At 49.0% G+C, this 22,138-nt stretch overlaps 1 protein-coding gene across 1 annotated transcript in view; it reads right to left on the minus strand.

Moving 5' to 3' along the window:
* Window positions 1–6,380: 6,380 nt before the first annotated feature.
* ANKRD35 (ankyrin repeat domain 35) overlaps window positions 6,381–22,138 on the minus strand; it is a 21,162-nt gene continuing 5,404 nt past the window's right edge. Inside the window, exons 2-14 of the mRNA XM_032268925.1 lie at window positions 19,516–19,646; window positions 18,663–18,751; window positions 18,240–18,304; window positions 16,846–16,903; window positions 16,598–16,668; window positions 16,170–16,276; window positions 14,480–14,661; window positions 13,557–13,594; window positions 11,075–13,069; window positions 8,269–8,358; window positions 7,971–8,036; window positions 7,096–7,201; window positions 6,381–6,583 (exon numbers count right to left, since the gene is read on the minus strand). Coding sequence (XP_032124816.1) covers window positions 7,139–7,201; window positions 7,971–8,036; window positions 8,269–8,358; window positions 11,075–13,069; window positions 13,557–13,594; window positions 14,480–14,661; window positions 16,170–16,276; window positions 16,598–16,668; window positions 16,846–16,903; window positions 18,240–18,304; window positions 18,663–18,751; window positions 19,516–19,646 — 2,955 coding nt within the window. The 3' untranslated portion in view covers window positions 6,381–6,583; window positions 7,096–7,138. The remainder of the gene's footprint in view (window positions 6,584–7,095; window positions 7,202–7,970; window positions 8,037–8,268; window positions 8,359–11,074; window positions 13,070–13,556; window positions 13,595–14,479; window positions 14,662–16,169; window positions 16,277–16,597; window positions 16,669–16,845; window positions 16,904–18,239; window positions 18,305–18,662; window positions 18,752–19,515; window positions 19,647–22,138) is intronic.

A 22,138-nucleotide genomic window follows, 5' to 3' on the forward strand; every position in this document is an offset into this window, starting at 1 on the left:
GGTTCTTTCCTTGCTGCTTTGCTACTAAAATTGGTGAGCGCTTCAGGCTAAACTTAGGCTCAAGTAGCTCTAAATTCCAGCTGCTCCCCTCCAACACCTGAGTCTTCATCAAGCCCTGGGCTCTTTTTTGCTGTTGTTCTGTTCAGTCCTCTAGATCAAAAGTTACCATAGTTTGTATTTTTGAGAATTTTCAGGGTGAGGAAGGTAGGGAGGATTTTATAAAGAGATGAAGGGGGGATCTTTCAGAAGTGATGGGTATGTTCATTATCTTGATTGTGTGATGGTTTTGTGGGTGTATATACGTATGACAACACATCAAATTGTATACTTCAAATACATGCATTTTACATGGAGAGACATAAGAACGTATATCAATTGTACATCAATAAATCTGTAAAAATTTAAGAGAAAACCTCACCTTGAGTTCTAGTGATTTCATGAAGGAGGAATCTCCTTTAAAAGTTAATTTGGGGGCTGGGCGCGGTGGCTCACACCTATAATCCCAGCACTTTGGGAGGCCAAGGCGGGTGTTTCACGAGGTCAAGAGATCGAGACCGTCCTGGTCAACAAGGTGAAACCCTGTCTCTAATGAAAATACAAAAATTAGCTGCGCATGGGGGTGCACACCTGTAGTCCAAGCTACTTGGGAGGCTGAGGCAGGAGAATTGCTTGAACCCAGGAGGAAGAGGTTGCGGTGAGCCGAGATGGTGCCATTGCACTCCAGTCTGGGTAACAAGAGCGAAACTCCGTCTCAAAAAAAAGTTAATTTGGGCTGGTCGAGTTGGCTCACGCCTATAATCCCAGTACTTTGGAGGGCCAAGGCAGGCAGATCACCTGAGGTTGGGAGTTTGAGACCAGCCTGACCAACGTGGAGAAACTCCATCTCTACTAAAAATACAAAATTAGCCGGGCGTGGTGGCGCACACTTCTAATCCCAGCTACTTGGGAGGCTGAGGCGGGAGAATCGCTTGAACCTGGGAGGTGGAGGTGGCAGTGAGCTGAGATAGCGCCATTGCACTCCAGCCTGGGCAACAAGAGCAAAACTCCATCTCGAAAGGAAAAAAAAACAGGGTAATTTGAAGGTCAGGTGTGATGGCTCACACCTGTAATCCCAACACTTTGGGAGGCTGAGGCGGGCAGATCGCTTGAGGTCAGGAGTTCAAGACCAGCCTGGTCAACATGGTGAGAACCCATCTCTACTAAAATTACAAAAATTAGCCAGCCGTGCTAGGGCATGACTGTAGTCCCAGCTACGTGGGAGGCTGAGGTGGAAGAATCCCTTGAACCCAGGAGGCAGAGGTTGCAGTGAGCCAAGATCACACCACTGCACTCCAGCCTGGGTGACAGAGCAAGACTCCATCTCAAAAAAAAAAAAAAAAATTAATTTGAGGTTACCGAAGTTATTGAAAGAGAAAAAAAATAAATTGGCAAAAAGTTAATTTGAGGTTGTAAGTTCTAGCATCCCTACAGCATAACGGAACCGGGGCACCTGAATCTTATCCACACACAAGCTCCAAAGGATAAGAACCTTTTCTGTGCTGCTCCTACTCTGTCCCCAGTGCCTGACAAATTGTAGACTCTTTAAATATCTGTTTAATAAATTAATGTTACCAAAGAAGGGAAACTGAATCAGAAGCAAAGTTCCAGATTGAAGGCATTCACAAACATAGTCTGAACCCAGTCATGGCCCACCACGTTTCACCCACTTTCACCCACTACTCCTATGTTGGAAGCCTGGGGAATGGGGGAAATTGAAGCGAGAATGATAAGTCCCTACTGACGTCCCGTTAGAGAGTCCAGGAGGAATAAAGGGAACATTAGGATTAGAGCTACTTTGAGGAAAAAAATCTATGAACTCAAGAAAAATTAGAAGACTTGGGATTGTTGGGGTAATAGTTTGTGGAGTTTTAGGGAGGGAGATTGAGAAAACGAGGGGCTAAGAAGTTCCTAGTCCTATGTTAACATTAACATCGCTCACCACTCCCTTAGCTCAGCCCATCCCTGGATCAGGTTCCAGGAGCCCCGGAGGGAGCCAAAGGTCTGGCTTCCATTACCAAAGCTGCTTCCTGACTCATTCTTGAGCTTAGCCCAATGATCTCCCCTTTTCTGGACCCTTCTCTCTGCAGTTCCCACCCCACACCTCATATATAACAAGGAATGTAATTGTCCTTTAATATGTGTTGGTAATTGAGAGCAGGAAGGTAAGGAGAGGTTCTGTTCCCCTTAATAGAAATGACTCAGACCCATTTGAGGGTCTTCCTTTGAAAGCTGCACCTCTTCACCCTTTCTCGGTCAATCCCTCCTTTTTCCATTTTCCTGGCCTTAAAGCAGTCCCGTGCCCATCCACACAAACCCCAGAGCAGCCCAGCACCTTCTCTAGTAACTGATCTGCATATCTCAGATGCTCTTTTTCACCCTTGCCAGAACTCTGGAGCCGGCCTCTGCAGCCCTTATGTAGCCCTGTCTTTCATGACAGTCCCTCCCCACCCTTTTCTCTCAACCCAGTCCCTTTACTTACTGCCAAAACTGCTGCTGTCTGACCCAGCATAACCCAGCAGAGGGTGGACTGAGAGAAGGAATGGGAGGGATCGGTGTGCGGGCCACCAAACTGCAATTCCAGATTTTGGAGGAATTCGCTGCCTCATTTCCACCTAGCACTCTGGCTGTTGGAAGGGCAGGAAGGGGAGGAGACCCAGGGCAAGTGGCCAAGAGAGATCCATTTATTTTTCTGTCTGAGAATGGAATCAAAGGCAAAAATGAAACTTGGGTGTCCCTTCATCCTCTACCCAGGAATCAGACTTTTCATTCCTCTTGTCACCTGGGACAAAAAAGAGCGACCATGTGTGTCAAATCTAGACACATTGTTTAATACTTGATAGAATATTTTAGATAGTACATCTTGAAGAAAATCCAGGTCTCTCAATCCCCCCTTAAAACAAGGGGGGGCGGGCAGGTGCGGTGGCTCATGCCTGTAATCCCAGCACTTTGGGAGGCCGAGGTGGGCAGATCACCAGGTCAGGAGATCAAGAATATCCTGGCAATTCTTGCTCATTCTTGGCCTAAAATTTAAAAAAAAAAAAAAAGAAAGAAAAAAGAGAGAATATCCTGGCTAACATAGTGAAATCCCGTCTCTACTAAAAATACAAAAAATTAGCTGGGCATGGTGGCATGTGCCTGTAGTCCCAGCTACTCGGGAAGCTGAGACAGGAGAATCGCTTGAACCCGGGAGTCGGAGGTTGCAGTGAGCTGATATGGCACCACTGCACTCCAGCCTGGGCAACAGAGTGAGATTCCGTTTCAAAAAAAAAAAAAAAAGAGAGTAGCTGGGCACGGTGACTCACACCTGTAATCCCAGCACTTTGGGAGGCTGAGGTGGGTGGATAACAAGGTCAGGAGTTTGAGACTAGCCTGACCAATATGGTAACACCCCGCCTCTACTAAAAATACAAAAATTAGCTGGGCATGGTGACACATGCCTATAGTCCCAGGTACTCTGGAAACTGAGGCAGGAGAATCACTTGAACCCAGGAGGCTGAGGTTGTAGTGAGCCGAGATCGTGCCATTGCACTTCAGCCTGGGCAACAGAGAAAAACTCCGTCTCAAAAAAGTAAAGATCAAGTCCAGGCACGGTGGCTCACGCCTGTAATCCCAGCACTTTGGGAGGCTGAGGTGGGTGGATCATGAGGTCAGGATTTCAAGACCAGCCGGGCCAACATGGTGAAACCCGTCTCTAATAAAAATACAAAAATTAGCCGGGCATGGTGGCATGCTCCTGTAGTCCCAGCTACTGAGGAGGCTGAGACAGGAGAATTGCTTGAACCCTGGAGATGGAGGTTGCAGTGAGCTGAGATCATGCCACTGCACTCCAGCGTGGGTGACAGAGTGAGATTCTGTCTCAAAACACAAAAATTAGCTGGGCATGGTGGCGCATGCCTATAATCCCAGCTACTCTGGAGAGTGAGGCAGGAGAATTGCTTGAACCAGGACCCGGGAGGCAGAGGTTGCAGTGAGCCAAGATCGCCCCACTGCACTCCAGCCTGCGCTACAGAGCAAGACTCCATCTCAGAAAGAAACGCGGATCCAGCAGTCCCAAGGTAGATAAAAAGATTAGAGTTGTGACAGGTTTGAGAAAGAGGAAAGGAAGAGTGTCAAACCCCATTTTCACTGAGAACTATTTTTCAAACCATGGGTCTTGACATGCATTTTGATGGAGTATATTAGCAAAGAAAAGAAGAGAAGAAATAGTAAAGTATTATTTGAGGTGTGTATACACAAGATATAAAATGTATTTCTTGGCTGGGTACACTGGCTCATACCTGTAATCCCAGTACTTTGGGAGGCCACGGGAGGAGGATCACTTGAGGCCAAGAGTTTAAGGCCAGCCTGGCCAACATGGCAAAACCCTCTGTCTTCAAAAAATACAAAAATTAGCTGGGCATGGTGGTGGACACCTGTAATTCCAGCTACTCAGGAGGCTGAGGCATGAGACTAGCTTGAACTCAGGAGGCGGGGGGTTGCAGTAAGCTGAGAGAATACGCCACTGCACTCCAGCGTGGGTGACAGAATGAGACTCTGTCTCAAAACAATTTTTAAAATGTCTTACTATGGATCAAAAAGTTTAAAAGTTGCTGACTTATAGGGCCGTTTGTGAATTTCATTCTAAAATGAATGAGATAATTGCCAAGGTCAGTCATGGTGGCTCACGCCTGTAATCTCAGCACTTTGGGAAGCTGAGGAGGGCAGATCACCTGAGGTCAGGAGTTTGACACCAGCCTGGCCAACGTGGTGAAACTCTTGTCTCTATTAAAAATACAAAAAAATTAGCTGGGTTTGGTGACACACACTTGCAATACCAGCTACTTGGGAGGCTGAGGCAGGAGAATTGCATGAACCTAGGAGGTGGAGGTTGCAGTGAGCTGAGACTGCACCACTGCACTCCAGCCTGGATGATACAGTGAGACTCTGTCTCAAAAAAAAAAAAAAATTGTCGAAGCTTGGAAACGAGATGTCCTTCAGAAGGTGAATGGATAAATTGTGACACATCCAGACAATGGAATATTATTCAGTACTAAAAAGAAGTGAGTTATCAGGCTGGGCGCGGTGGCTCACGCCTGTAATCCTAGCACTTTGGGAGGCCGAGGTGGGTGGATCACCTGAGGTCAGGGGTTCAAGACCAGCCTGGCCATCATGGTGAAACCCCATCTTAAAAAAAAAAAAAGAAGTGAGTTATCAAGCCATGAAAAGATATGGAGGAAATTTAAATGTATATTACTAAGTCAAAAAAACCAATCTGAAAAGGATACATACTGTGTAATTCCAACTGTATGACATTCTAGAAAAGGCACAACTGGAGACAGGAAAAAGAACAGGTGTTGCCAGGGTTTAGCAGGGATGGAGAGATGAGCAGACAGAGCACAGAGGATTCTTAGGGCAGTGGAACTACTCTGTATGATAATATTGAGATGGCTGAGCACAGTGGCCCAGGCCTGTAATCCCCAGCACTTTGGGAAGTCAGGGTGGGTGGATCGCTTGAGCCCAGGAGTTTGAGACCAGCTTGGGCAACATGGAGAAACTTGATCTCTATTAAAAATACAGAAAAACCAGCCAGGTGTGGTGGTGCTCACCCATAGTCCCAGCTACTTAGAAGGCTGAGGTTGGAGGATTACCGGAACCCAGGAAGTTGAGGCTGTAGTGAGCTATGATCACACCACTGCACTCCAGCCTGGGCAACAGAGTGAGACCCTGCCTCAAACAAACAAACAAAAACAAAAAAGATAATATAATGGTGGATGCATTTCAGTATAAATGTGTCCAAGCCAATAAGCAATACAATGCTGAGAGTGAAGCTTAATGTAAACTATGAGCTCTGAATGATAACAATGTGCCAACGTAGGTTCCTCAGTCATAACAAATACATCTGGGAGGGATGTTTATAATGGGGGAGGCAGTGCCTATGTGGGGGCAGAGGATATATGAAAATCTCTGTACCTTCTGCTTAATTTTGTTGTGAACCTAAAACTGCTCTAAAAAATAAAGTCTATTTGTAAAATAAAAAATAAAATCTGCTTGTATACCTGGGCGTGGTGGCACACGCCTGTAATCCCAGCTACTTGGGAAGCTGAGGCACAAGAATTCCTTGAGCCCAGGAGGCAGAGGTTGAAGTGAGCTGAGATCATGCCACTGCACTCCAGCCTGGGCGACACAGCGAGACTCTGCCTCACCCAAAAAAAAAAAAAAAAAAAAAAAAATCTACTTGTAAAAAATTGTTTTTAAGAATAGAGACATACTGTTAATATTTTTTCCAGGAAAACAAAAGAATAAAAGGATAAAAAGTATTCCTTTCCCCACTCCCCTTTAGAAAGGAAAAAATGACACTCAGCCCCACCCTGCCTCATGCTTTATTTTCCATAGAGCCTGTTTCCATCCACACCTCCTCTGGTCTCATCCATGCTGATTCCAAGGTCCAGGTTCTCAAGTCTGAGGTCCGTAATGTCAGGTGAAGCCCTGCCCTTACCATTCTCCAGTGGCCAACACCCCCCACCACAGCCTGAGGGAGCCTCTGTCAACCAGGGGTTCTTATTCCCTGAAAGAAGAAATTCAAGGATGAAATGCACACGCTTCCATATCCTCAGTCTCCTCCCACTCAGGTCAAATGCTAAAAGGGACCGTCATCTATCTGGACTGGGGAAGCGGACTATCTGCATGGGGGTGGGGAGAGGTTTGGGGCGTGACTGCTCTTTGAAGGAATGGTATGAAAGTAAAGAGATTCTGGACTTCGTAGAGTCCTGCCCTAAGGAACAGCTTTGTACCATTATCCTCACATCACTCATCTTTCCCTGGCATTTCCCCATCCCAGACCCAACCCCTGTTTCCAGTCTCCATCTCACAAGTCAGCCCCTTACCCCACCTGCTCACTGACTCCTGACCCCACCCAGTGATTCTCCATGTTCTGTCTTCTCAATCACCTCAAATGCCCGATTCCCCAAAAGGCTCCACTGTCAGCCACCACAGGGGCAAAAGGGACTAATTTCATTCCATACACCTCCTTTCCCAGGCCCTTACTCCTTCCCTCATCACCATTAACCCACAACTCACAACAGAGGATCTTGTATCCCTGAGGGCTCACGGTGAGGCCGCCTCACTCCTCTTGCCTGCTAAGGATTTGCAGCAGGATATCGTACACATCCTGTTCCATGCAGCCCTGTTGACGGCAGGAAAGGAAGAAAAGGGGATGAAGAAGGGAAAATGGAGAGAGGTGAGGGGGAGGTTCTGTGGTACAGCGGAAGGCTGTTTACTATGAACTTCACTTATAGTATTTAACTTCTTCATGGCTGTTTCCCTGTCTTCACAAGGAAGAGAATGATGTATACTTTTTTTTTTTTTTTTTGAGATGGAGTTTCACTCTTGTTGCCCAGGCTGGAGTGCAATGGCACAATCTTGGCTCACCTCAACCTCCGCCTCCCAGGTTCAAGTGATTCTCCTGCCTCAGCCTCCCGAGTAGCTGGGATTACAGACATGCACCACCATGCCCGGCTAATTTTGTATTTTTAGTAGAGACGGGGTTTCTCCATATTGGTCAGGCTGGTCTGGAACTCCTGACCTCAGGTGGTCCGACTGCTTCCACTGATGTCTACTTTTCCTAACAAGGGAGCAAGACATCCACCGCTTTTTCCTTGTTTAGGACTAAGTGGCTCTGGGAGGAAACTGAGAAAGGGTATAGGGATAGGAAAAGTCCTTGCAATGGACCAGGGAATTGAAATGGAAGGGCAAACGCCTCTTCTCTTCACATTCATACTCGACATCTCTCGATCTCACTCTACCAAGTGAGATCAGAGCCCTGGCACTGGATGCAGCTTTCTGAGAAATGGCAAATATGTACAGCGAGCCTGGAGAAAGGAGAGGGGCCCTAAATGCAACACCCTACACCCAGCTTTCCGTCTCTACCTCTCTCAAAACTCCACCATGCTCACCCGAGCAGCATTCAGTAGGTGATTCCTGTAGGTGGAGATGATCTCTTCGTGGTTCTTCTGGGAATCCTGAAAACGAACATCAATAGGAAGTTACGTGTCCACCCTCACCCAAGCATGAGGAGCAACACACCGAAGTGGCCAGCAGTACCTGGTGGGCTCCTCAGCACACCACTGGCCCATCCTGGATCCCTGCCTAGCCAGGCCTCTGTAATTCCTAAAATGTCTGCCACACATGCATCACTTCCACCGTCCACCTTCTTCTCCAGCAGCGTCCATTTCCCTGACGGCCAAAACATACCTGCAGCTGCAGGGCAAGGCGAGCATTTTCTCCCCGAATTGCTAGAACCTCTTCCGAAAGCTGCTCCAGCTTCTTCAACAACTCCTTGATCTGAGGCCAAGAGCAGAGAGGCAACCAATGAGGCTCAAGTCATTTCTCCCACAAACACCACGCAGGCTCAAGGTCAGCTTTCTTTTACCGAGTATCTAACATGTGCCAATTTTACACAAATTGTCTCATTTAACATTGAAAAGAGCTTTTCTTCTGAGAAGAACAATACTTCTTTGAAGGAAGGTTTTTTTTTCTTTTTAAAGATGGGGTTTCACACTGATGGCCAGGCTGGTCTTGAACTCCTGACCTCAGGTGATCCACCCACCTCGGCCTCCCAAAGTGCTAGGATTACAGGTGTGAGCCACCGCGCCCGGCCTGGTCTTTCTTCTTTTGGACTGAGTCTTGCTGTGTCACCCAGGCTAGAGGGCAACGACACCATCTCTGCTCACTGCAACCTCCACCTCCCAGGTTCAAGACATTCTCCTGCCTCAGCCTCCCGGGTAGTTGGGATCACAGGCATGTGCCACCACACCCAGCTAAGGTTTTGTATTTTTAGTAGAGATGGGGTTCCCCTATGTTGGCCAGCCTGGTCTCAAACTCCTGACCTCAGGTGATTTGCTCACCTCAGCTTCCCAAAGTGTTGGGATTACAGGCGTGAGCCACCGTGCCCTGGCTGTTTTGTTTTTGGAGGCAGGGTCTCACTCTGTCCCCCAGGCTGGAGTGCAGTGGTGTAATCCCAGCTCACTGCAACTTCTACCTCCTAAGTAGCATAGGCACAGGCACGGGCCACCACACTCAGCTAATTTTTATTTTTATTTTTTTGTATAGTTGGGGTTTCGCCATATTGCCCAGGCTGGTCTCAAACTCCTGGGCTCAAGCAATCCATCCACCTTGGCCTCCCAAAGTGCTGGGATTACAGGCATGAGCCACCATGCTCCACCTGAGGGGAGTATTATTATCTACATTTTGTAGATAAAGAGAGTGAATTAAGTAATTTGTCAAAATCACACAACTGATAAGTGATGAAATCATGATTTGAACCTCAATCCGTTTGACTCCTTGGCGAATGCTCTTACCTTAGTACTGGACCCTAACCTACTTCTGGCTGCTGACCACTAAGGGACATGGAGATGAGGCCTTGCGACTTATTGAGGCAGAGGCACAAACACAGTTAATGGTAACCAGCAGTAATGGGAATAGTGGTAGTAGGAATAACAATGGCTAGCTTTTACTGAGTACTTACCATGGACCAAGTGTTCCAAATCTTTTAAATAAATATCATTTCCTATTTAATGTAATCTTCACAACCAGTTTATCATCCTCATTTTATAGATAAGAAAGCTGAGAACTAGAGATGTTAAATAACTTGCCCAAGATCAGACAACCTCTGTCCAGAGACCATGTTCTTAACCATGACGCCATATCTGCTTTTACCCAATTGTCTACTTTCATCTTCTCCTTCAATGCAATATAAAAATAGTTTCTTTAATTAACCTCAACCCATACTGATTCCTATTCTGGATAACATTCCTTCTACTTTAATGTACTCCACACTATAGAAAACATATATTCTTTATCTATCTATCTATCTATATATATATATATATTTTTTTTTTAGGAGAAGGAGTCTCGCTGTGTTGCCCAGGCTGGAGTGCAGTGGTGCAATCTCCACTTACTTCGACCTCCACCTCCCAGGTTCCAGCAATTCTCCTGCTTCAGCCTCCCAGGTAGCTGGGATTACAGGCACGTGCCACCATGCCCGGCTAATTGTTGTATTTTTAATAGAGTTGGGGTTTCACTATGTTAGCCGGTCTGGTCTCGAACTCCTGGCCTCAGGTGATCCACCTGCCTCGGCTTCCCAAAGTGCTGGGATTGCAGACGTGAGCCACCATGCCACGCCACTCTATATTTTTTGATCATCCTAAATTTGATCATGTATCCAAGTTTTAATAAGAAGTCTGAACTCATTCATTTCACGGGTAAGTCTAGAATTACTAAATCCATTTGTAAGTTGATATTTAGAGTTCATAAAACATGTCTCATAGAAACATGTAGACTCTTAGCCAGTATTGGCCTAAAAAAAGGAAAAGAAAAAAAAAGAAACATGTAGACTCACGTTTAAAGCAAGCATTAGAAAACTTTGGTATCTAATAGTGTTGTTTTTTTGAGACAGAGCCTTGCTCTGTCGCCCAGGCTGCAGTGCAATGGTGCGATCTCCGCTCACTGCAACCTCCACCTCCCAGGTTCAAGCGATTCTCCTGCCTCAGCCTCCTGAGTAGCTGGGATTACAGGCACTCACCACCATGCCTGGCTAATGTTTGTATTTTTAGTAGAGCCCGGGTTTCACAATGTTGGCCAGGCTGGTCTCGATCTCTTGACCTTGTGATCCGCCTGCCTCAGCCTCCCAAAGTGCTTGGATTACAGGCGTGAGCCACCACGCCCAGCCGGCGAATATGGAATTTAAGTCCAAATGCTAACAAACAATGGTGCTGCGCTGGCGGCAGCCCTGAGCACACTGCTTCTGAATCTGGGTGCCAAATTTCATGACCTAAGTCCCCTTCTCTCTTCCACTTACGCCTTACCTCACCTCCAACTCAACCCCAACCCCCTCAGACCCAGGAGAACCCGCTAGCGTGGTCCCTGCAAAAGACTGGTGCTCCGTTTGGAGTACTAATCTGACCCACTGCTGCAACAAAGGTTTCTGGATTCAGGTTCGCAAACTCCCAAATACACCGAAACGTTCCCTTGTGCTCCCAGTGCCACCTCAGCTGCTCACCTTGGCCTCCTTGTCCTGGCAAGCCCCAATGAGACGCTCCATCTTCTCCTTCAGTAGCTCCGCGGTTTTCTCAAGCCGCTCCGAGCGCCCCCGCATCTCGCTGGCCTGGCGCTCTTGCTCCACGGCCCGAGCTGCCAGGTCCCCGCTGCGGCGCCGCTCCTCGGCCACCGCCTCCCGCAGCCGACCCATTTCCCGGCAGGCCGCGTTATACTTCTCCAGCAGGGCCTTGAGCTCCTGGCCCCAAGCCTGGGCCTGGGCCACCAGCGAGCCCCGCGTTTTCTCGTGTTGCCGCAGGCTGGCCGCCTCCCGGGCCCGCAGCTCCGCCACCTCCTCCGTGGCTTGGTACAGCAGCTGCTTGAGCTTCCCGATCTCCTGGCTCTTCCCGCTCATCGTGGCCTGAACCGCCCGCAGCTCTTCCTCCAGCTTCCCCAGGTCTTGCTCCAGAGCAGCCACTTGCGGGGATGCCGGGACCTTGAAGGACGTGCCTGGCTCCCCACATGGGGACAGGGATCCCCGCAACTGCCGGTTTTCCTCTCGCAGCCGAGCCAGCACGTGCTGGGCCTCCCGGTGCCGGTCCGCCAGGGTGCTGATGCACGCCCGCAGTTCCTCCGGGGGCTCCGCTGCTTCGCTCCGTGCGCTCCTCTTGCCCACTAGGTCTGCGGGCAGGCAGTCCCACAGCCCTCGGAGGCTGCTGCTCTGGGAGGCCAGGCGCCTCCGCAGCTCCTCTGCGGCCTCCTTCTCCACGGCCAGCTCATCTGTCAGCTGCCCCACACTCTGCTGCAACTGCTGCAGCTGGACCTGCGCCTCTGGCTTGGGCACAAACTCCCGCTGCAGCCGCTGGCTCAGGGACTGCAGCTCCCTCTGCAACCTCTGCCGCTCCCGCCCCAACTCCCCTAACTCCTCCAGTAAGTTACTGTTGCTCAGTCTCAGTGCTGACACCTCCTTCTCCAGCTGTCCCTTTGCCAGGCCTCCTAGGGCCTGTTCCCCTCCAGGGGCCCCTAGAGGCTCTCCCCGAGCCCCTGGAACGCTTTTCTCCTTCTCTTCATCCTCTCTGATGCTCCCTGGAGCTGCCTTTGGTGCTCGCTCTCTGGACTCCTGGGCAGGAACCTCAGGCTTCACCTGCAGTCCTGCCTTTGCCCGGTCCAGCCTCGCCAGCACTCGCTCCAGTCGGGCCTCCATCTTCTCCCAGGCAGCTGCTGCGGCCTCAGCTCGGGGAGTCCCCAGGGCTCCCTCCATGTCTGGTCTTGATAAAGCCGCCCGGGCAGCATCCTTTTCTCGCCACACCGCAGCAAGCTCCTCCCTTAGCTGCAGCACAAGCTGGTTCATGGCTGCTGGGCCCGCTGGTTCAGCCACTGTGCCTCCTGGTTCAACTCCTAGAACCTGGGACCTCTCCTTCTGGCCAGCAGGCATCTGGTCGGCGTGATCAGGGCCAAGGGTCTGTCCGCCATCTTTAGTCAATTGCTGTCTTGTGGCTTTCCTGATGGTCTCAGACCCTGGGCTCTGGGGTAGCTCCTGTTCTTCTGCTTGGGACCTTCCACGGACTTGATACTGGATCTCCTCTGGGGCTGAGTCCTCAGCCTTCTTGGGAGCTAATACTGAATTTACTGTGACTGCTGCCTGCTGTTGCTTCTTTAGCTCTTGTATACGCTCAGCCAGCAGGTCCAGAGGACGACCCTGCTCCATGCCATCCCCTCCAGGACGGTGACTAGAGCCTTGCCCTCCTGAAGCTCTGGGCTCCCGGGATAGGAGGAGACCTAGTTCCTGCGCCTGCTCTTGAATCCGGTTCTCAAGGCCCAGGTAGGCTGCAGCTTGAGCCTTCCACTCTTCTGTCTTTTGCACCAGGTCCTGCTCCAACTGAGAAACTTTCCTGTGCTCCACTTCAAACTTCCACCTCCAGCATGGGTCTTCATCCTTCTCTTCCTCTTGCTCCTCCTCAGGCTCTGCTCTCCATGGGGTCTTAGGTGAAGAACCTGCCTGGGGCTCCGATGGAGAGGCCTATGTTGAAAACAGAATAGTAAGGCGGGCACGGGGGTTCACTCCTGTAATCTCAGCAGTTTGGGAGGCCGAGGTGGGCGGATCACGAGGTCAAGAGATCCAGACCAACCTGGCCAACATGGTAATACCCTGTCTCTACTAAAAATACAAAAAATTAGCTGGGCGTCGTGGTGCGCACCTGTAGTCCCAGCTACTCAGGAGGCCGAGGCAGGAGAATCACTTGAACCCCGGAAGTGGAGGTTGCAGTGAGCTGAGATCGCACCACTGCACTCCAGCCTGGCGACGGAGCTCGCTCCATCTCAAAAAAAAAAAGAAAGAAAGAAAAAAAAAGAAAACAATAGTAAATATAAAGTGTGGCCACTAGGCAGCCCCAGGAGTGCCTTTCTTCTCTTAAACGTCCTGCCACCTGAAGGGCCACTGGGAATAGTCACAGTGGGATAGACTGGGGTGTGTCAAAAGCAAAAGTGGGAGGCACTTAGGGTCTTACCTGGGATGCAAGATCTGGGTGCTGGACTAGCCCCTGACCTATAAGAAAAAATATGAGGAAAATGAGAGAGAAGACAGGTTCCACATGCTTCTAGCCCACATTCTTATCTTCAGACTTTTTCTGAGAGGGGTGGCCTCTCTGTGACCAATCTCACGACATATCTTCCTGGTGCCAGAAGGCAATCTTGTTTAGTGGATCCCTAACTATCCAGTAACTTTGGTTTTCTGTCCCAGAAATGGGCCACCTCCTTCATTTTATTTATTTATTTTTGAGACTGAGTCTCACTCTGTCACCCAGGCTGGAGTATAATGGCGCGATCTCGGCTCACTGCAACCTCCGCCTCCCAGGTTCAAGCAATTCTCTTGCCTCAGCCTCCTGAGTAGCTGGGATTACAGGCGCATGCCACCTTGCCCAGCTTATTTTTATGTTTTAAAGACAGGGTTTCACCATGTTGGTCAGGCTGGTCTTGAACTCCCGACCTCAGGTGATCCGCCCACCTTGGCTTCCAAAGTGCTTGGATTACAGGAGTGAGCCACCACGCCCGGCCTCACTCATTTATTTATTGGTCACTGTGTCTGGCACGTTAATAAGCACTGGAACTTCAATGGTGAGCAAAACAGAAATGGCCTGTCACCTAAATCACACAAATAGAGTACAATGACAACTCATAAATGCTAGAAACAACACTAGCCAGAGTTGTCCTCAGTGAGAGATCAGGCTGCATTAAGGAGTTTTGCGATCATGCTTTTGGGGTGGGGATTTGAGGCCCTCTCACAGTAGCAGCAATAAATACATAAACTCTCAACGCAGGTGACAATTGTTTGTCAGATAGATTACTTCCATGGAAACAAATGGGACTCTAAGAAACTTCTCTGATTCTATGGCTATCAAGGAGAATCTGGAGGTTACAGAGGGGCCCTTACCACCCCGCCGTCGGTTCAGGGCCTGCTGCAGCAGCCTCTGCAGTGACTTGTCTTGTGCGTGCAGAGCATAGTGCAAAGCGTCACGCCCTGTGCTGTCCACAGCCCCCGCATCTGCTCCGTGGCTCAGGAGCAGTTCAGCCACCTCGGCACTGCCTTTCTCACAGGCCAGGATCAAAGCCGATCTGTGGGTTGAGACAAATCTGAGCACAGACTTTCCCCATGGAATCCAGAAGTCCTGGTTCCCGACACTCCACTCACAGGGCGAGCTCTCACTCAGTGAGGTCAGGAGAACAACAGACCAACACCAGACCAGACTAGACTTTTCAAATGCTGTTCCTTAGAACTGCAGCAACAGAAATCAGGGGGGCGACTGGATGAGCTCCATTTTTTTTTTTTAAGGCTCAGAAAAAAACAAACAAGCCCATTCAAAAGTGGGCGAAGGATATGAACAGACACTTTACAAAAGAAGACATACATGAGGCCAACAAAAGGGAAAAAATGCTCATCATCACTGGTCATCAGAGAAATGCAAATCAAAACTACACTGAGATACCATCTCACGCCAGTTAGAATGGTGATCATTAAAAAATCTGGAGACAACAGATGCAGGAGAGGATGTGGAGAAATAGGAACACTTTTACACTGTTGGTGGGAGTGTAAATTAGTTCAACCACTGTGGAAGACAGTGTGGCAATTCCTCAATGATCTAGAAATAGAAATTCCATTTGACCCAGCAATCCCATTACTGGGTATATACCCAAAGGATTATAAATCATTCTACTATAAGGACACGTGCACACGTGTGTTAATTGCATCACTGTTTACAATAGCAAAGATCTGGAATCAACCCAAATGCCCATCGATGATAGACTGGACAGGGAAAATGTGGCACATATACACCATGGAATATTATGCAGCCATCCAAAACAATGAGTTTGTGTCCTTTGTAGGGACATGGATGAACCTGGAAACCATCGTTCTCAGCAAACTGACACAAGAACAGAAAATCAAACACTGCATGCTCTCACTCATAGGCGGGTGTTGAACAAAGAGAAAAAAAAAAAAGACTCAGCCACGCTCTTGTCCACCAGGCTGGAGTACAATGGTTTGATCTTGGCTCACTGCAACCTCTACCTCCCGAGTTCAAGTGATTCTCCTCCCTCAGCCTCCCAAGTAGCTAGGATTACAAGCGCCTGCCACCATGCCCAGCTAATTTTTGTATTTTTAGTAGAGATGAGATTTCACCATCTTGGCCAGGCTGGTCTTGAACTCCTGACCTCAGGTGATCCCCCCAAAGTGCTGGGATTATAGGCGTGAGCCACTGCGCCAGGCTGAGATCCATTTTTATCTTCTTTATATCTCAATAGTCTACATACATTTTTAATTAGAAAAAAGGATCCTCTTTCTTAAAAGATAATTTGAAAACCAGTAAATTCAGCCAGTGGGTCCAGAAGTATCGATTCTACTTCTGGGCTCATCTATGCTAGGAAGGCGGTGATGGTAGCAGGCAGAGCTTTTCAGAACCTCCGCTGGGAAGGAATGGCATTCCCAAGAACGTAAAGCCCCATTTGTCTTTTTCCCCAACACACACGCACGCACACACGCATGCACACACGCACACGTTGCAAATTGGCCTCTTTCTAAATTGGTCAGGCCTGGAAATTGGGGTGGGTAGGTGAGGAGGGCTCACTTGTCATCCTTGTCTGTAACGTTAACTCGGGCTCCTCTCTGCAGCAGCTGTGAACAGATAGCTGCGTGCCCACCCAGCGATGCGATCATCAGGGGTGTACGTCCATCCTGCACAGATTGTAGGAAGGGTTCATGAGGAGCCAGGGAGAGCCAGAGTCTTGACACGATCCTAACAGCTCCCCCACCTCACACCTCTTCAGAAAAAATAAAAGCCCAGATCTTGGGTCTAAACACTCCCTTTGGAGGGTTGGAAGCTCTCCAGAAGCTAAGGCTGAACTTCTCTGTGAGGAAGAGGAGGAGAAGCAGGAGGAAGAGGAACAGACCGGTGGTGCTAACACAACCCTAGGTCACGGAATCTAGCCAATCAAGCTCAGCGAGAGCAGCAGCCTGCCTGTGTAGGACACTGCCAGCTGCCCATGTCACACTCACATTATCCAACACGTCCAGGAAGGCTTCGTGGTCACACAGCAGGAGCACACTTGAGGCACAGCCAGAGGAGGCTGGGGAGGAGAAGATCGGGTCGGGGGGAAGCATGAAGAAAGCCTACTCAGACTATGACCCAGCATCCCCTCCGACCATTTCAGCCAGTTGGCCCTGGCTGCCCCCGCCTCCTCGCACCTCCCATTTCCCACCCTGTAGTCCCTGCATCCCTGTCCCCACGAGTCCCCTGCACACACCTGCCCAGTGCAATGGACTACGGTTTTCTGCGTCCACAGCATCTTCATTAGCACCATGCTGCAAATGGCCACAAAGGGAAGCAGCATGGAGCTTGGTGTTAACATCCTCATCCCATACCCCCTCTGGGTCACCAGTTTCCATAGTAATATGAGGAGGGGGCAGGAGGACCACTTTAGAGAAGGCTGTCTACTAGGCAAGCCCAGTTCATTCATTGCTGATGACAGGCAGCCTTGAATATCAGCCCTGGTTTCTAAACCAAGAGCCTAGGAAAAATCAGATGGTAGATAAATAAATGTGTTAGGGAAAATGACACCTGAGTCCATGGCTGGTACTTTAGAAAAACCAGTGTGGGCCAGGCACGGTGGCTCACGCCTGTAATGCCACCACTTTGGGAGGCCAAAGCAGGCGGATCACGAGGTCAAGAGATAGAGACCATCTTGGCCAACATGGTGAAACCCCGTCTCTACTGAAAGTACAAAAAATTAGCTGGGCGTGGTGGTGCGTGCCTGTAGTCCCGGCTACTCAGGAGGCTGATGCAGGAGAATGGCTTGAAACCGGAAAACGCCCCATATAGAGGTCCAGGGCTGCAATAAGAAAGCCTGTGAGCAGGGCCCCAGAAGTTAAGCAGGGTCAGGCTTGGCAGAATCTTGGCCCGGCATGGTGGCTCACGCCTGTAATCCTGGCATTCTGGGAGGATGAGGTGGGTGGATCACCTGAGGTCAGGAGTTCAAGACCAGCCTGGCCATCATGGTGAAACCCCATCTTAAAAAAAAAAAAAAGAAAAGAAACCGGAAAATGGAAGTTTCAGTGAGCCGGGATCGCGCCACTGCACTCCAGCCTGGTGATAGAGCGAGACTCTGTCTCAAAAAAAAAAAAAAAAAAAAAGAAAGAAAGAAAAATCATGGTGAAAAGTGGAAAGCATTAGGAAGAACGAAAGCAGAACATTCATTTGCCTGATGGCCAGTTAAGGTAACTGCCTTTTGTACTTTTGGGGATTCACTAATAAATTGTCCACATGTCATTTCACATGCATATTTCTCTTTATACTACTAGACTATAAATGCCTGAAAAACAGACAGTAGGGCTTTGGTTTAATTTCAATATCTCTGTCCTTCCTCTTGCGCCTCATCATAGCAGGAAGTGTCTGCAGTGGCTCTGCTAATGACAAAATCCATAGTTCTTGGCAACTCTGCTTTATAAGCTGCCCTCAAAGGCAGTATCGAGCATGGTGACTACACATAGCAGGTGTTAAATAAATGTTTTCTTATGAACCCTCCTCCTGGGGATGAGGCCAGTACATTTGGCCAACTATTCCTTGTGACTGTGAGATGAAGTTTGAAAACTCTGGGTCCACTTCTAACCTTCACGAGAGTAGTCAAGGGGTTGCTGTTACCTGAAGCAGGACCTTGACACACTGTGGCTGGCAGGAGATGGTGGCCAAGTGCAGGGCAGAGCTTCCTGGAAACAGAAAGACGGGGAGAAGGAGGGTAGGTGGCCCCATGCATGCTGATGACTCATAGGGAGGGAAGGCAAGAGACGCACAGATAATCAGGAGATTAGGGAGAGAAGCTTTCAGCCACACGGGGCCAGAAATTCCTGTTCCCCAAGCGCCTGGTACCTGTGATGAAGGTGGGAGTGGGGGTGAGGTGTGCCCAGCTTACAGGGAGGGGAACTCCTGGAGGGACGCTGGCCAGAACTTACTGAGGAGAGAAACAAGGGGCCACAGTAGGAACCTCCAGCAGGGCCCAGCACCGTCCCCCACCGCTGCTGTACAGGTGGAAGCAAGCAGCGTGGCCCAGCTCTCCGTCTCACTCACCATCCTCATTCTTGCTGTTGACGTCAGCCCCGTTTGCAAGCAGTATAGTCAGACACTCTGTCAGGCCTTTGGAGGCTGCCAGATGAAACCTGCCAGAATCGAGGCCGAGAGGGGTTCAGGGATGAGGAATGGGGGACTCTCGGTAAGCCCTTCTTCCTACACTCCCTACCTCCAAGCCCCTAAAACCAGGAAGAGAAGCTTCCCTAGCTTGAATTTCTGAGAAAGAGAAGTCTATATGGCCTCCAATAGTAAAGGAAGTTAAAAGCAAGGAAGAAATCAGAGCTATGGGTCTCAAGGAATCTCAGATTATTGCAGGCGTGTCTGGGGGAATACATAATTACCTGCCTCTCTGGGCACAGAAGCCTTAGTGGAAGTGGCAGTGTCACTGAGAGAGTCAGTCAGAGCAGAGCAAAAGGGTGTACATTCGAAGGCTTTGGGTAGAGACAAAAGATAACATTTCCCTCGACTTAATCAGCGCTCCCTCCAACCATGTGAGTCCCACAGCCACCACTTCATTTCCAGTTTCCCAAGACACACACCTTCCTGCTTGTGCAATGGAGAAACACTCTAGTGAGTATATCTATTCATTTTCTATTTGTTTAATGGGCTTTGCGTACTTCCCGAGTCAGTGGTGTCAGTCTGGGTTGTGAGGTGGGTGGAACTCAGACACAATATATTCTCCCCTCACCTTGTGTAGCATTTACTTGTAGTGAAAACTATTGATATCCTTGCTAATTAAGACAATGAAAACAGCTCCGAAGTTGTAGGCATTCCCTGGTTCTGTGTCATATTGGATTTGGGGGCTTTGAAAGGGAGCCACATATAAGGGGCAGGGGCTGGAGGACTTACTTACGGGGACTGGCCGTTGGAGTTGGGCTTGGTGGGCCGGGCTGACTTCCTGGAGGCCAGGGCAGCCACGCGCGCCACATCCCCCCGCTGCACTGCCTCCAGCAGCTTCTGGTCACGACGGTTCCATCTCTCCACCTGGTCCAGAGCCCCAGGTTGTGTGAACACAGGATGGGGGTAGTATGGAGAAAGAAAAAAGGCAAATGGTTAGGGTGCCAAACAGGAGAAAAGGAACGTCCCTGGGGTCCTTTTCCTCTTCCACAAGTCACACACACATCCTAGATCATTTAGTCCTTCTTTTTTTTATTTTTTATTTTTATTATTTTTTCTTTTTTAAATTTACTATTATTATTATTATTATTTTAAATAAAGACGGGGTTTCACCATGTTGGTCAGGCTGGTCTTGAACTCCCGATCTCAGGTGATCCACCCGCACTGGCCTCCAAAGTGCTTGGATTACAGGCGTGAGCCACCACGCCCGGCCTCTTTATTTTTTAGAGCTGGGGTTTCTCCATGTTGGCCAGGCTGCTCTCGAACTCCTGACCGCAGGTGATCCACCCGCCTCAGCCTCCCAAAGTGCTGGGATTATAGGTGTGAGCCACCGCGCCCGGCCCCATTTAGTCCTTCTTAGGTGGTTCCAGCTAAATCTTAACCAGCTAATATGCCACCAACAACCATTGCTGGTTATTTCCAGCCCTGGGCCAAAAGGATGCTGTACCATGGAATTAGAAATCATTTATGAGTGCCGAACGCACAGTATTTCAAATGTCACTTTATCATGATGATGATGAGGGTTGCTGTTGGCGTCCAACCTCAGAGCAGTCCTTTCCCTTTTGCTTTCTAGTTCTTGCCGGAGCAAATGGAACCAACCTGACCACACCTGAGGGCTCACCTTGCCCCTCACCACCGCCTCCACCCCAGACCCTGCTGCTTTTTGTCCTCAGTTGTTTGAGAAGTACATCAAGGCACCGAGCTTCAGGTTACAGCCAGGAGTCCCAGTACCTAACCATTCCATCTCTATTCATTAGCTTTGGGCCCCAAAATTAAAAGACAAAACTAGGCCAGTCGCAGTGGCTCACACCTGTAATCCCAGCACTATGGGAGGCCGAGGCAGGCGGATCACGAGGTCAAGAGATCGAGATCATCCTGGCCAACATGGTGAAACCTCGTGTCTACTAAAAAAATACAAAAATCAGCTGGGCGTGGTGGCGCACGCCTGTAGTCCCAGCTACTTGGGAGGCTGAGGCAGGAGAATTGCTTGAACCCGGGAGGCAGAGGTTGCAGTAAGCCGAGATCACTGCACTCCACCCTGGCCCCTGGCGCCAAAACAAGACTCCGTCTCAAAAAAAAAAAAAAGATGAAACTAGTTTCTCTTTTTCCATATCATATCCATGCCCTTTGGCTAGTGTCTCTGCCCTTTCCGTGGCAACAACAACTAAAAGGCAAAGAGGTTTCTAGCTGTGCTCGAGGAAGCAGCAGGAGCCAGCTCCCCTTCTCCTCCCTCCCAGTTTCCCTGGCGGGGAGCAGCAGCTGTCTGGATAGCAGCCACACCTGGGCATGCATTGTTCTATCATTCCAGCTTGGGTTTTGCGGGTGGCAGGGTAATTACAATAATTGAAGTGTTACGGGGCGTGAGACAGCTATGTAAAAACACCCAAGGCTGAAAGTACAGAAAAGCCTGGTTTTGTCCAGAGAAGGGAATAAAAAGGAAAAGATAAAGGCAAAGATCTGTGGTCTGATGTAAAGGTTGCCAGACGAATATTTTGTTGGCTGGCCTGAGTTTGGGACCTAGTTCAGCTGCATTCTCGACTGTGTGACCTAGAGTAAGCCATTCGACACCTTAAACCTGTTTCCCCTTCTATAAAATGTGGCACAATGACCTCATCATGCTGTGACGATTACACAAGCTAATATATACAAATTCTCTTTATAAACTGTAAAGAGCCATCCAAATGTATGGCATCCTTGTGACAAAACAGGAAGCAGTGGGGGTTGGTGGTGGCACATTGCATTTGGTAAGGTGTCATCTGACCAAGAGGTTAGTGAAGTGGGGAAGAAAAATTGGGTCTGTGGAAGCCCAATAACTCATTTTTAAATACTGTTTACATAGCCAGGGCAAATTATTACTCAACCACAGGGAAGTTTAATTAATTAATTAATTTATTTATTTTAAGACGGGGTTTCACCATGTTGGTCAGGCTGGTCTTGAACTCCCAACCTCAGGTGATCCGCCTGCCTTGGCCTCCAAAGCACTTGGATTACAGGAGTGAGCCACCATGCCCGGCCTTTTTTTTAATTTTATTTTTAAGCACAGGGAAGTTTTAAATGTCCAAATCATACAATGATCTAAGGGAGACGGATTCTGAGGTAACACTCCTGTACGGAAGTGGTAACTTCTCGCAGCCCTTTCACGTGCTATTTCAATTAGCCTCACAACATCCCTGGAAAGTTAGGGCTATTATTCCACCTCTTTGACAGAAGAAACGAAAGTATACCAAGATAAGATAACCATCCAAAATCATGAAACACAGTGGCAAGCTTGGAATTAGAATCCAGGCCATGGCTGGGCGCGGTGGCTCAAAATCCCAGCACTTTGGGAGGCCTAGGTGGGCAGATCACCTGAGCTCAGG

Source organism: Sapajus apella, unplaced genomic scaffold (genome assembly GCF_009761245.1).
Source record: "Sapajus apella isolate SASKATOON/1434 unplaced genomic scaffold, GSC_monkey_1.0 scaffold187, whole genome shotgun sequence".
Lineage (NCBI taxonomy): Eukaryota > Metazoa > Chordata > Mammalia > Primates > Cebidae > Sapajus > Sapajus apella.